The sequence below is a fragment of the Marmota monax genome, unplaced genomic scaffold, assembly GCF_021218885.2.
Source record: "Marmota monax isolate L192 unplaced genomic scaffold, Marmota_monax_Labrador192_F-V1.1 WCK01_AAM20220418_F8-fsc00028, whole genome shotgun sequence".
NCBI classification, from domain to species: Eukaryota; Metazoa; Chordata; class Mammalia; order Rodentia; family Sciuridae; genus Marmota; species Marmota monax.
This window is the reverse complement of record NW_026694779.1, coordinates 14,663,046-14,674,583: the sequence shown is the minus strand read 5'-3', so window position 1 is coordinate 14,674,583 and position 11,538 is coordinate 14,663,046. Positions and strand designations below refer to the sequence as shown.

General features: G+C 48.7%; 1 protein-coding gene across 1 annotated transcript in view; it reads right to left on the bottom strand.

The window, feature by feature from the left end:
• Positions 1–3,218: 3,218 nt before the first annotated feature.
• Eif4e3 (eukaryotic translation initiation factor 4E family member 3) overlaps positions 3,219–11,538 on the bottom strand; it is a 30,442-nt gene continuing 22,122 nt past the window's right edge. Inside the window, exons 6-7 of the mRNA XM_046425496.1 lie at positions 9,271–9,426; positions 3,219–5,104 (exon numbers count right to left, since the gene is read on the bottom strand). Coding sequence (XP_046281452.1) covers positions 5,058–5,104; positions 9,271–9,426 — 203 coding nt within the window. The 3' untranslated portion in view covers positions 3,219–5,057. The remainder of the gene's footprint in view (positions 5,105–9,270; positions 9,427–11,538) is intronic.

The following is an 11,538-nucleotide window of genomic DNA, read 5'->3' as shown; positions in this document are numbered from 1 at the left end:
CACACGTTGAAATTAGAAATCTTCTAATTCTGTGAGTTTGTAACTTTCTCAGGCAAAAAAACTCAAACGAAACACTTAACACAGATTCCTTCTACCTTGCGATTTCCGAGGGACACAATAGAATATCCAAAGGCTCTCTTATTGGATATTCTAAGGCACATTCAACACACACATATAAGATGGCACTCTAAATTTTAGGAGCAATGGAGAACAAAAAATATTGACTTCACAATGACTTGCTTCTCCTGTGCAGGGTTTGGGGACACTCACTGGATTTTTCTGAGACTTCCATGTATTAAAGAATCCCTTCAGTTTAGTAACAGCTTTGCTAAGCTACATTTAGAAAGTGACAATTAATTTTAGTGGAAATTCATTCCCAGGCTACTTTGATAGTCATCTGCACAGTTTTGCGTTATTTTACATGCAATTTTATAGCTCTATAACATTCATTTAATCTTGTTCAATGATGCTGAACCCCAGATGCTATAAGACATTATAGAAAAGTAGTTACTGCGCATATGGAGTAGCTACTTTTTCTGAACGTTAATTTCTTTTCTCTTAACAGGCTGAAATGGTATTTATAAAAGAGAAAAGCCAGCACTCTGCATGTGAGGTTTTATATTAAGGACTTCCAGAGATGGGCTGCTTAGGATAGCTGTGGTCTTGGCCATAAAGTTCTTATTTACGAGCATCATCTACTCAATCTTGGTCATAATGGTTTTCGATAGCTTTTGCAAGATTGTTGATGTTTCAGATTTGAATCAGGACTCTCGGGTATTGGAGCGGGCGCGGCGGGGGGGTGCGTTTCTCACCTGTCATATGCAGAGGTTGGGTAAGACCAGGTATTCTCAAGTGAGGACCATCAGCATTAGGGTCACTGGGGGCCCAGGTAAAAATGCAGATGTCCAGCCCTCCCCGACCTCCAGGGGAGCTGGACACAACCCCAGGTGAGTGAGCACCTGGGATTCTTTTGTGTGCTCAGAAGCAAGAAGTCCTGGAAGATGATCTCAAAGGTCCCTTCTGTTCTCAAATTCTAAGAACCCCTGAGTTTTCTCCTAAATATCTGGCCAGGTCAGTACCATGAAATCAGGGACTTGTGGCTTCAATGTGTTAACAAATAAGGTCTTGAATTTTGATGCATTATGTAAAAGATAACAGAAAACGAGCCCGGAACAGTATAGTTGGGCAGGTAGGGAATCTCCGGGGGGGCCTTTTGCTTTTTGAGAGAATAGAGGGAAACCTGTCTAACTGCTGCACGGGAACTCGGCTTGGGGGGCTCTTCTCTGTACCTCGCCTGTTTCCTCTTTGCCCTTGGTCTCCTCGGTGTCAACAGAGACAGTTATCCAGGCTTTTTATAGTCCTGAGCCACCAAATCCAGAATCGTTCTAATTGGCCTCCGTGTATTAAGAAACTCCCACAGTGCACAGGCAGCCCACTTTCTTTGGAATGAGTGAAATCTTCCAGAAACCCAAAATACAGGAAAGGTGTGTGTCTGTGTCTGTGTGTGTGTGGGGGGGGGGGGGGGGGCGGGGGGAGGGGGGTTACATGCTATGTTCAGCAAATTAAAAAGGAAAAATAAATCCTATCTTTTTGTCTTCAGGCATACTATTTGATAAAACACTTACTGTAGCTCTTATTTGTATGTTTATTTACTCTCCATGACTGCCCCTGGGGCCGATGAGAACTGAGGAGTCGATATTTTTTTTTTAAGCGTGTCTAGAGAGTTCTCTCTTTAACCCATTTTTATCAGGTGTGCAAGAACTAAATGTCGACCACTAAGAGTGATTTTCACACCTTCTAATCTACTTTGTATAAAAGTCTCAAAGCAACACGCAGTAGGATCTTCAAACAGTCCCACAAACATGGCTGGGCAGAGTCTGGGGCGGGCAGGGGCCTGTTGGCTGGGAGGCAGCGCCACCCAGTGACCAATGCAGATGTTGTCAGCTCTAGGTCAAAGTCGGGAGCCTGCAGAGTGAGCCTCATGGCGAAGGCCAAGTCACAGCAGTCAATTCCAGACTCCAGCCCTCAGGGTGGGCCAGAGAGGATGAGGAGCTATTTACAATAGGCGGCCACGTCTGTGCAGACATTTAGTGCTGACCAGGGAGACCTGCAGGGGACGCTAGGCCTCCACAAGGAGGCCAGTCAGAGGCAGCGGGCTCAGACTGGAGCACTCAGCTCTGGTCTGCTGGCCCCGTGCCCGGGGGAGGCACCACCGTTGGTAGGCTGAATACTGTATCTGCCACTCCCCACTCCATCTAAGGGTCCTCCCATCGTGCAGTCCTGTGACTGTGTGTGGGTCAACAGAGCTAGCCCAGGAGAGGCCAGGGCAGAGAGTGGGCGTCACCTAACAGTTACTAGGATCCTGACTTCGTTTTCCTGTTCTTTCCCTCCATCAAGGGTACCACGAATTTATACGATATTATATTCCATGTAGAGGTTTGCTATAAACTATCATCATTTCAAACACGAGGGAAAGCTGGGGTGGAAGAGAAAACCTAAACATTGAGCAATCTAGCACTTCAGAAAGTGCTTACACAAAAGAACCCAAATGCCTACAAGCCAGTCTCTGAGGGGGCTGCTGGCCCTCACCTACGGGGTCCAGCTCTCCTAAGGGAAACAAGCCCTATGGTGTGGCAGTCACAGTTGTGGGGGTGGGGGCAGAAAACATATCAGCTTCAATCCAATTTCCTGGCTCTGTGTTGCAGACCCTAACAATTTGCAAGAAGGGAAAGTGAGCCCCTTGAACTCCCTGTGGCTCTCTTCCCAGACTGCAAGGCCTTCCCTAACCAGGACCTGGCTGATGGACCCAAGATCCGCCCCAGCGCCGGCCAAGAAGGGTGAACTGCCTAACACGGAAGAAGTCACATGCCCTGGGAAAGATTTCCTTCTATCTCAAAGGAGTATTAGCTTCTTTAATCTAAGAAGGTAATGAGAGGTTTTTAAACTGATTAAATCAGCTTAGTTCATACAAAGTCTATTATGACTAAATATTCAATTAAAACAATTTCCAAAGCAAAATCTGACAAAAATCCACTCTTAAAGTAATTTAGATGATAGGTTCTTAACATTTGGCAAATTAAATCCTTCTCATGGTTAGTATTTTCCTGAGGGTCAGAAATAGTTGCAGAAGTTCACTGGGACCAAAAAAAAAGAAAATCTACTCTGTGTACTCGTCAGGTTCCAAGATCATACACAGTAAAAACTGGAAATCATTAACATGAGCCTAACATTCCTATTTTATTTTATTTTTACTCCAAAGGCTACAAACAGGCAAAAGTTAAACATGTCATCACAAATGCTTTAAATAAAAATAAAAATTCCAAAAATAAAAATTCCTCAAAATCCATTTACTTTATGGAAATATATATGAGAATTATACTGAAGTCGATTTTATCCTTTTTTTCTCATCAATCAGAAAAATACGTATATTATAAAAAAGAATTTCATGTCCAGAATAGCTTTTTTTTTAAATCCTTGAGGAATAATTCTAAAAGAAGATGAATGTTCAGAGAAACGTATGTCGTTGAGAGATACAAGTCCCAGACTTTTACTAAATGGACTCGATATTCTTATACCTCATAGTGGAACTGCTGAAAAAACTCGAGTTTAGAAAAAAGCACTTTTAAAAACGATGATTGGTGATTATCATGGCTGACGTGGTTAGTGATGGGAGGGAAGGGGAGGGACCTGTCACCCACAGGCGCTGCGGAGGACGGTCGACTATCTGAATGGAGAGTCTTACTCAGGGACCGGAGCTGCCTGCCACAGGGTCTGGAAGTCCTGGTACCTCGAGGTCTGGGACACGTGTGCCTGTACCATTCCCACGACTCCAGCCGGCCAGGAGGAGCAGGCGCCTCCTGCACCTGCCCTCGCCCAGGTAAAAGCACCCAGTGGGGCAAAGCTGAGAGAGGGGAACCGGCACGTTTTGAGTGGGTCCCCTGTTCCCCACGCGGCCATTTCCCTCTCCTGAGACTGGTGATTCTTTGGCAGTGATTACACTATACGTCAGCAACACCAATGATCAATATGGGCAGGAGGCGCTCAAAGCTCAGTGCTGGGAATGCTCACGTGTATCTCGGAAAGGAGATCTAAGCTCCTTCTCCTAGGTGACAATGCAGGGGACAGCTGCCAGGCTAGAGGCCATGGGGATCCGGATTGACGGATCAGGGCGGATCGGAGGAGCAGGGCTCTTTCAACAAAACGTGATCGAGGGGATCTGGGAAGTCTTCAGTGGGGGAAAACACCTCAACAGTGGAAGAAGCTCAATTCAAACACTGAAAAAATGATCGATTCCTCTTTCAATTGGAAACAGCAGGTTTACTACCAGGAGAAATCCCAGGCCGCGGCTCCGAGCTGTCCATGGAAAGGCCCAGCTGAAATTCTGGTTGGACGTATTTCCACGGAGGGTCCGAGAGACCTGTAGCCTGATTTCTATTCTGATACTAAAATGTGCTTGTAGTTTTCATGTGAGGCAACTCTGACTGCTGCTTCCCTTTTACGGCTTAAGGAAAAAAAAAGTTTTAAAACAGAAAATAAGAGAGAGGTGTGTGATGTCAGGGCAAAATCAGCCTAGGTGTGGTTTTTCTTTTCCCTGGGACACAAGAAACAATGGCCACAGCTCATGGTTTGCAGGGATGTGTCACAACAACCAACCCGGAGCCAGGCTCCCCCAGCGAGTGCTCAGACTAGCTGGTACGTGCAGCTTCAAAGACTCATTAACTAGGGGAAGCCGGGCCATTCAGAGTGAACAGGGAGTGCAGAAAACAACAATTAGCCCCAAGAAGGAATTTTAAAGGGCCAAAAAAAAAAGAAAAAAAATCAGAGTGAAAAGAACAGAATTTAAAAATCAAAAAAAATCTTAAAAAAAAGCAAGGAACATGACGGTAGCAACCCACCCCACCTCCCCCACCCCACCTGCCGCTGTTGCCACTGTGAGTCCTAAACCCACTCTAAATTGACCAGCATCGGGCTTCAGAGGGTCTTCTCTTCACTCTCCCTCCTGATAAGACCGTTTCCAAAACCACTCAGCAAAGGACAAAGAATTCTTTAGAGTGCAATTAGTGTTTTCCACGTCCACCTTCAAAAGCATGATGCTCTTCATGGGCTAAAGGACAGAAAAAAACAAAAAAAGAAAAAAAGGAAAGAAAACTTTAAGCAAAGGATGGGCCAACCCTCCTCCAGGCACCTCATTCCGCTTCCCCAAATTCTGGCAAGCGCTCAAACACCTTTTTTTTTTTCTTTTCTCTTTTATGCCAGTGACTGTTAGCTAAGGCGTGCACTTCCTGAGAAACGCAATCATGGAAATTCAAACAAGGGATCAACAGGCAGTGGGCATGCGGCCTGTCTCTTCTTGCTGGGCCTGCAAGGGTGACGCATCCCCAGCGCTGATGGAGGGAAGACGGTGGGCTGTAGGCGAAGACCTCAGGGAGCAGGCACCCAGAAGACGCACAGGGCCAGGCCAGCCGTCCCCGGCCATGCACCAGCCCAGCCCAGCCGAGGATGCAGTACACACCAAAGCTAAAGAAAACAAGAACCAGGCCAGGCCAGCCAAGTCTCTTCTGCTTCCCTGCTAAACTCCTGGGTCTTTCTTTTGTCCCCTCTTGCCCCAGCCTCCCAAGGGATCCTCAGCCCCCTGCTGTCTGGCTAGCAAAATTAGGAATTATAATTGCCAACTCCAGGATAAAAAAAAAAAACACGCTACAACAAATGTTTCCAAAGACTTTTAAAGCAGAAGACTGAAAGGGAGACACCTATTGTAACAGGTCCTCCGAGGCGAGGGCCACGTTTGGGGACCAGCTTCTGGACCTGGTTAGTTATCACTGTGGAGCTGGGTCTGATGGAGCCAGGGAGATTCAGGATCCCGTGTGCTTGGTCCCCACCCTGGCTCCACTGCAGTGGGTCCTAGGGAGACTCAGGTGGGCTGCCCCTCTACTTCTGAAGCCCTCCCCCTGTTTTTCAAACAGACTCATCTTCAGACTATTGTTGGGCAGTAGACGTCACGTTCTCTTCTTTGGGCCAACACCAGGGATACACAACAGACAGCCCCCAGGGTTACCTGGGGTTGGTCGAAATCCTGGGAGTGGCCTGAAATCTGACCTAATTTAGTGCTTCTTATGGCTATCGCTTTGCAAGTATTTCCCTGTGCTTGCTTTTTTTCTTTCTAAGGAAGATATTTTAAGGCAGACACGAAAGGAAGCCTGGTTTGGCCTGCCACGAAATATTCTGTGCTGCAGAGTCAAAGAAGCCACAGACAAGAGCAAGGCTGGTCTACAAATGATAAGGCCAAAGACACAGACTGCCCAGAGATTCTGAGTACTTCTAGGTGTGAAGAGCAGTCTGGGCTAGCCTTCACGTCAATGCGGCAAGGCACACATAACCGCTGAAGCCAAACTGCACAGCACTAGGAGGGGGTCCCGGAGGGTGCTCTGGGAACCTCAGGGCAATGGGGTGGGAGGGGAATGGATAACTGCTCTCCAAGCCAGGGGGGGGCCAACTTTTCCTGATAGTAGCACTTCCTGTTGCATTAAAACAGCTACAGGAAATATGGATACCAACGGGCACTTGCACAAGCCAATGAGACTACAGACTCTGAAATTTGATATATAATTTTCATGTCTCACAAAATATAGTTCTTCTTTTGATTTTCTTCCAGCTATTAAAAAAAACCATCCTCTGGAGCACAGGTGTACAAAAGCAGGTGAGGAGGGAAGGAGAGGGAAATAGAGACCTGGCTCGGATTGCTGGTTTGCCTGCCCCTGTTTTCAACAGTGTTCACTTCAGGGAGGACCCTCGGTCACACCTGGGATGTTTGTATATATGTGTGTGAGTGTGTGTGTGTGTGTGTGTGTGTGTGTTACCTGTACACTGTGCATTTCTTTCTTTTTTTTCTTTTTTGGTACTGAGGATTGAACCCAGGGACACTTAACCACTGAGCCACATCCCCAGCCATTTTTATTTTTTGAGACAGGGTTTCCCTAAGTTGCTTAGGGCCTTACTAAGTTGCTGAGGCTGGCCTGGAACTTGCGATCCTCCTGCCTCAGCCTCTCGTATGGCTGAGATTACAGGTGTGCACCACTGTGTCCGCTGTGCACCATGAATTTCTTGCTGAAATAATCTGTGTGGAAATCACGCAGCAATGGCCAGTCCTCACCCAACCCCTAGAGGCTGTGACGGAACATGCTGGTGAGCTCCACTGTTACCCAGCTTCTACACACTGGTGGACACTGACAGAGGAGCCCATGACCAACACAGAATAAAGGTCGGTTGGCCATTTCTACCCGAGGTTGGGAGCTGTGGGTCCTGATTTTGGGGAAACCTGGCAGGGCCCTGCTGAGTCAAGGTAGCACTGTCCGTCTTCCCATTCCAAATTCTGAGAATCTTGCGAGGTTTACGTGCTCTTATGTGCCATTACAGTGTGGGTTCTGCTGAGACTGTAGCCAGTCCTGCGTTGCTCACAGGCTTGACCTTGGCCCCTACCGTCAGGTTTTACCCACCTTGATCGGCTGGCAGGTGGATCTGCCTTCCCGTGTGGCTTTTCTCTCCCACCACCTGCTACCACAGCGCCAGGCAGAGTCCTCTGCCCTGCTCCTGCTGCCTGGTCATGGCCGATGCCCTACCACCAGCCTAAGCGCCCCGTACCCTGATCGCCTAGTGAAACACGCACACCAATGCTGAGCCTGCGGCTACGGGAAACCTGTTCTTAGGATTCTGAAGAAGAAGGGACCTTGCAGATCATCTGCCGCCAACCTCCTCCATGCCCAGGTGAGAAAGAAAGGGAAGGTGCCGTGGGAGGGCTGCTCTGGGCGCAGCTCGCATCCTCAGAGTCAGCACGGGCCGCTCAGAATGCTGAGGGACGTCTCGGCCCCTTCGTGAGTGGCAACAAAGCCATGCCCTTCTGAGTTTCTGCTTGTCAGTCTTGTGGAGCAGAAAAGAGCCTTAGAGGCCTTTAAATTTATATCTGGGGTAAAGATGCAATCAATGTGTCCCTGAAGAATAAAAACGGCACCTACCAATGTGGCCTCTCCACGCTGCATGGCCAGCAGACACCTGCACAGCGTGTGGCTGGTCTCTTTTATTTAACCTTTCCTTTAAAATTCAAAGGATTGGTGTCTCCTGAGCACCTGCAGCGCCCCATCATTCTCCCCAAGCTGTCTGCAGGTGCCCGGACGATTCCCTACACGGGGCCCTAGTTTTCATATTAGCTACCTTTAGACCAACACTAAACAAATCTGCTATTTTATTCTTTTTTGGAAAGGAGTTGGGGAAAGTGAGATGATTATGACGTACGTGTATTTCAGCAATTCTAAGATGCTCCCATCCTGCCCCCCCCATACCTGAGGAACTATGGAATCGAGATTGTGCTCAGAGTGTAATTGGAGTCTCTTTTTCCCCCTTAGTAATAATAAGAAATGGGACCTCCTATCATCAAGAGCATCTTAGATTTGATGAAATACAGTAGTTAAAACAAACAAACAAACAAACATGGATTAGTGACTCTGGGGACAGTTTGGGACGTAGGAAATTTATCACACATCTGTAGGGCTGTCCACTCTTTCGACTCCCTGTTCAAAGTGTACCCTGAAGCTCGATCTACCCAACGCTGGCTTAGCAGCCTTAGGGTGGTTTCATTATGAAGAAAAGATGACTGTTTCAAAAGAACACACAAAGCAATGCACGTGGGTCACGATGAAGACAAGGGTCACACAGCTCTTCACACTGCTAACATTCCACACTGTGCACGGAGTCCTGCTCCTCTCTGGACCCCAGCCCGCGTCCTGAGCCAGGCTGAGGCCCGAAGTAGGTTCAGCCATGCCTGCGCGGGATGAGCGGTCCCCCCAGACACAGACGTTATACATTATAGACTCCCCTCGCGAAGGGTGATTGAACATCTACCTGCTGGCTCATATAATAGCAGTTTTTTTGTTATTGTTGTTTCCAATGGAGTCTAATTTTTGTGTGTGTGTTCCTGAGAAGAACAAATTCAAGTTCAGATTTAAATGTTTGAAACCACAGACACAATGTGTTCTTCCTTCTCGGAGGCCCGCAGTTAGGCAAGGATAAAGCCTTATTTTAATTTTGGAGACAACTTGTTGATTTAACAAAAAAAACCCAAAACAAAACAAAACAAAAAAACCCTTTGGTGTGTTTTGTAACCTCATCTGAGTGGCAGGATTTCAAGTGGCCCTGCCTGTGCCTGGCCTACCACATGGTCTATGTTTGAAAGTCTGATTGAATAAGCTGCAAAGTAGTAACTAAAAAAGAAACACTTACGTTTATAAAATACGGCCTTAAAGGAGATGTGGGGCAGGAGCTCATGGATCTTCTCGAGGACGGTGGCTTCACCCACCAGGGAGGCGTCTACATTCCAGACCTGGACGACATCTTCCCGGTCCCGCACGCTGACACTTACTCCTATGACTTCGTCATCTGCGGGAGACGGGGAAACAGGGCTGAGATGGCTTCAGGTCTGTGGGATTACTTTTAAGCACCTGTGCACTTCAAGTCAGGTGGGGCGGGAAAGCGGGGTCTTGGAGGCCTCGTGGGGAGTTGTTTTAATGGGGTACAGCTGGGAAGGCAGTGGTGTGCACAGCACAGTGGTCTCATCCCCTGGGGGGCTCACATAAAGTGCTCCAGCCAAACGCATTTTCCAGGTAAGTCATTTTGCCCTTTAAACATGTCACCAAAGCTTTCTTTCCATTTCTTACCCAGCGATGAGGCTTTCTCTGCACAGGTTGCGCAATCCCTGCCCTCGGAAAGCCAAGTGCACTCGAGTGAACCCTTCCCTAAAGCCTTGCTTGGTTGAAAGAACGTCCCGACCCTTTGCCACACTCTCGCAGAGCCTGGGGTGGCTAGTCCCTTGGCCCAGTGCTCACTGGGCCTGGACCCTGCGTGCCCAGCTGCACATCTGCTTTCTGAGGCTGGCCTGCTCCTTCCCTGGGAACCCTTCCCACCCTCTGGTGCCTCCCTCCGGCTCTCTAGGCTTGCACTGAAGGGTGGACTGAGAACCAGGGACCATCTGTTAGCGCTGTGCGGGAGGCAGAGGGACACTCCCTGAGGGTCAGCTGGCACCGTCCTTCAGCGCATGGCCATGGAGGCTGCCTGCACGCATTAGCAGAGGCTTTTTTAAAAAAATATTATTTATTTTTGGCTTTGTTTTTTTAAATGAATCTGATTCCAGATTCAGGGCTGTCTCGTGGACAGCCAATGGTGGCCACACAGCAAGGCTTATTCACTGGTACGCGCTCTCACGGCCGCTTTGCCGAGGTTGTTGGGCAGGGAAGTTGATATCAGCACAGGCCTCGCGGCTGGCCTTCCTGTCCACGGCAGGGCCATCGGTGGGGGATGTATGGGAGATGAGACCCACCACCAAGAGGAAGCTCTGCTTTGGAAACGCGCTGCGCCTGGCTTGCTGGGCTGCAGACCCACGTGTTCACGCCCCTCTCTCCGTGGTCTTGTGCAGGCTAGGCCACCTTGGAATCTGAGTAGGAGTTCCATAAGGGTTCGTCCAACTTCCTCAAATCATCTTCAGCAAACAATTCCTCCCTCTCCCTCTCCCTCTCTTCCTTCTCTCCTTTGTAAAAGCAATGGAACCTGGTAGATGTGCACAACACTGACTGCTTACAGAGATGTCCAGGAACGGACAGGATGGGACCAAGGGTAAGAAGGGGCACTGGCGGCCCCTCTGAAGGGAGGGAGGGCGGGGGGAGGCTCTGGGGGCTGATGATGTCCTGCTCCTTGGCCTGTGTGCTAGTGACTGGGACGTACGTACTCCGTGAACATCTACCAGGCTCTAGGAAGTGTGGGCCTTGTATGTGCATCACATTTAGACAAAAGTGAAAACACACACAAAACCCCACCCTGCCTCCTGTGGAGGCCAACCTCAGATATGGTTCTCATTTAAATATAGAGTTGCTAGAGCTCAATGATACATTTCACATAAAAACAGAATTATCAAAGGAAGAGGGAGGCTGGGAGGCCTTCCACCATCAGGAGAGGCCAAGAGGCCTCTAGACCAGCCTTCTGGGGAAATCTGTGCATCCTGGCTTCAGGACGGCCTTTTCTACACCACTGGTCGGCAGGAGAGGTACCAGGTGGGTGCCAACAGGCTGAACTGTCTGGGTTTGGGCTGGGCTCGGCTCTAGTAACCTGGTAGCTAAGAGCACAGGCCATTCCAGAGCGTGGTCAAACAGCCCAGCCCACACAGGCCCACCAGCCAAGAAGCCCTGTCCATACACGGAATCATCCAGCAGCATAAGACAGCACAGCCAGGAGGAGCCACCGCTCAAAGGTGACAGACGTGGCCCAGAAGGACTCCTCACTCAGTGCTGGGTATTTATTACTTAGACTTCTCCCCGGTTCTGGAAATGGGAGCAATTCCTGCACAAACTCCCTCTCCCAGGGCTCCACGTGCTCAAGGTCACGCACAGGAGGCCCAGGGTAAACTAGCTAATGCTTCCTGCAGACCCAGAAGGAATCACAACTTTTAAGACACTTTTACCTTCACCTAAGCTCTGCCTCACATGGATAACAAGTAGTGGA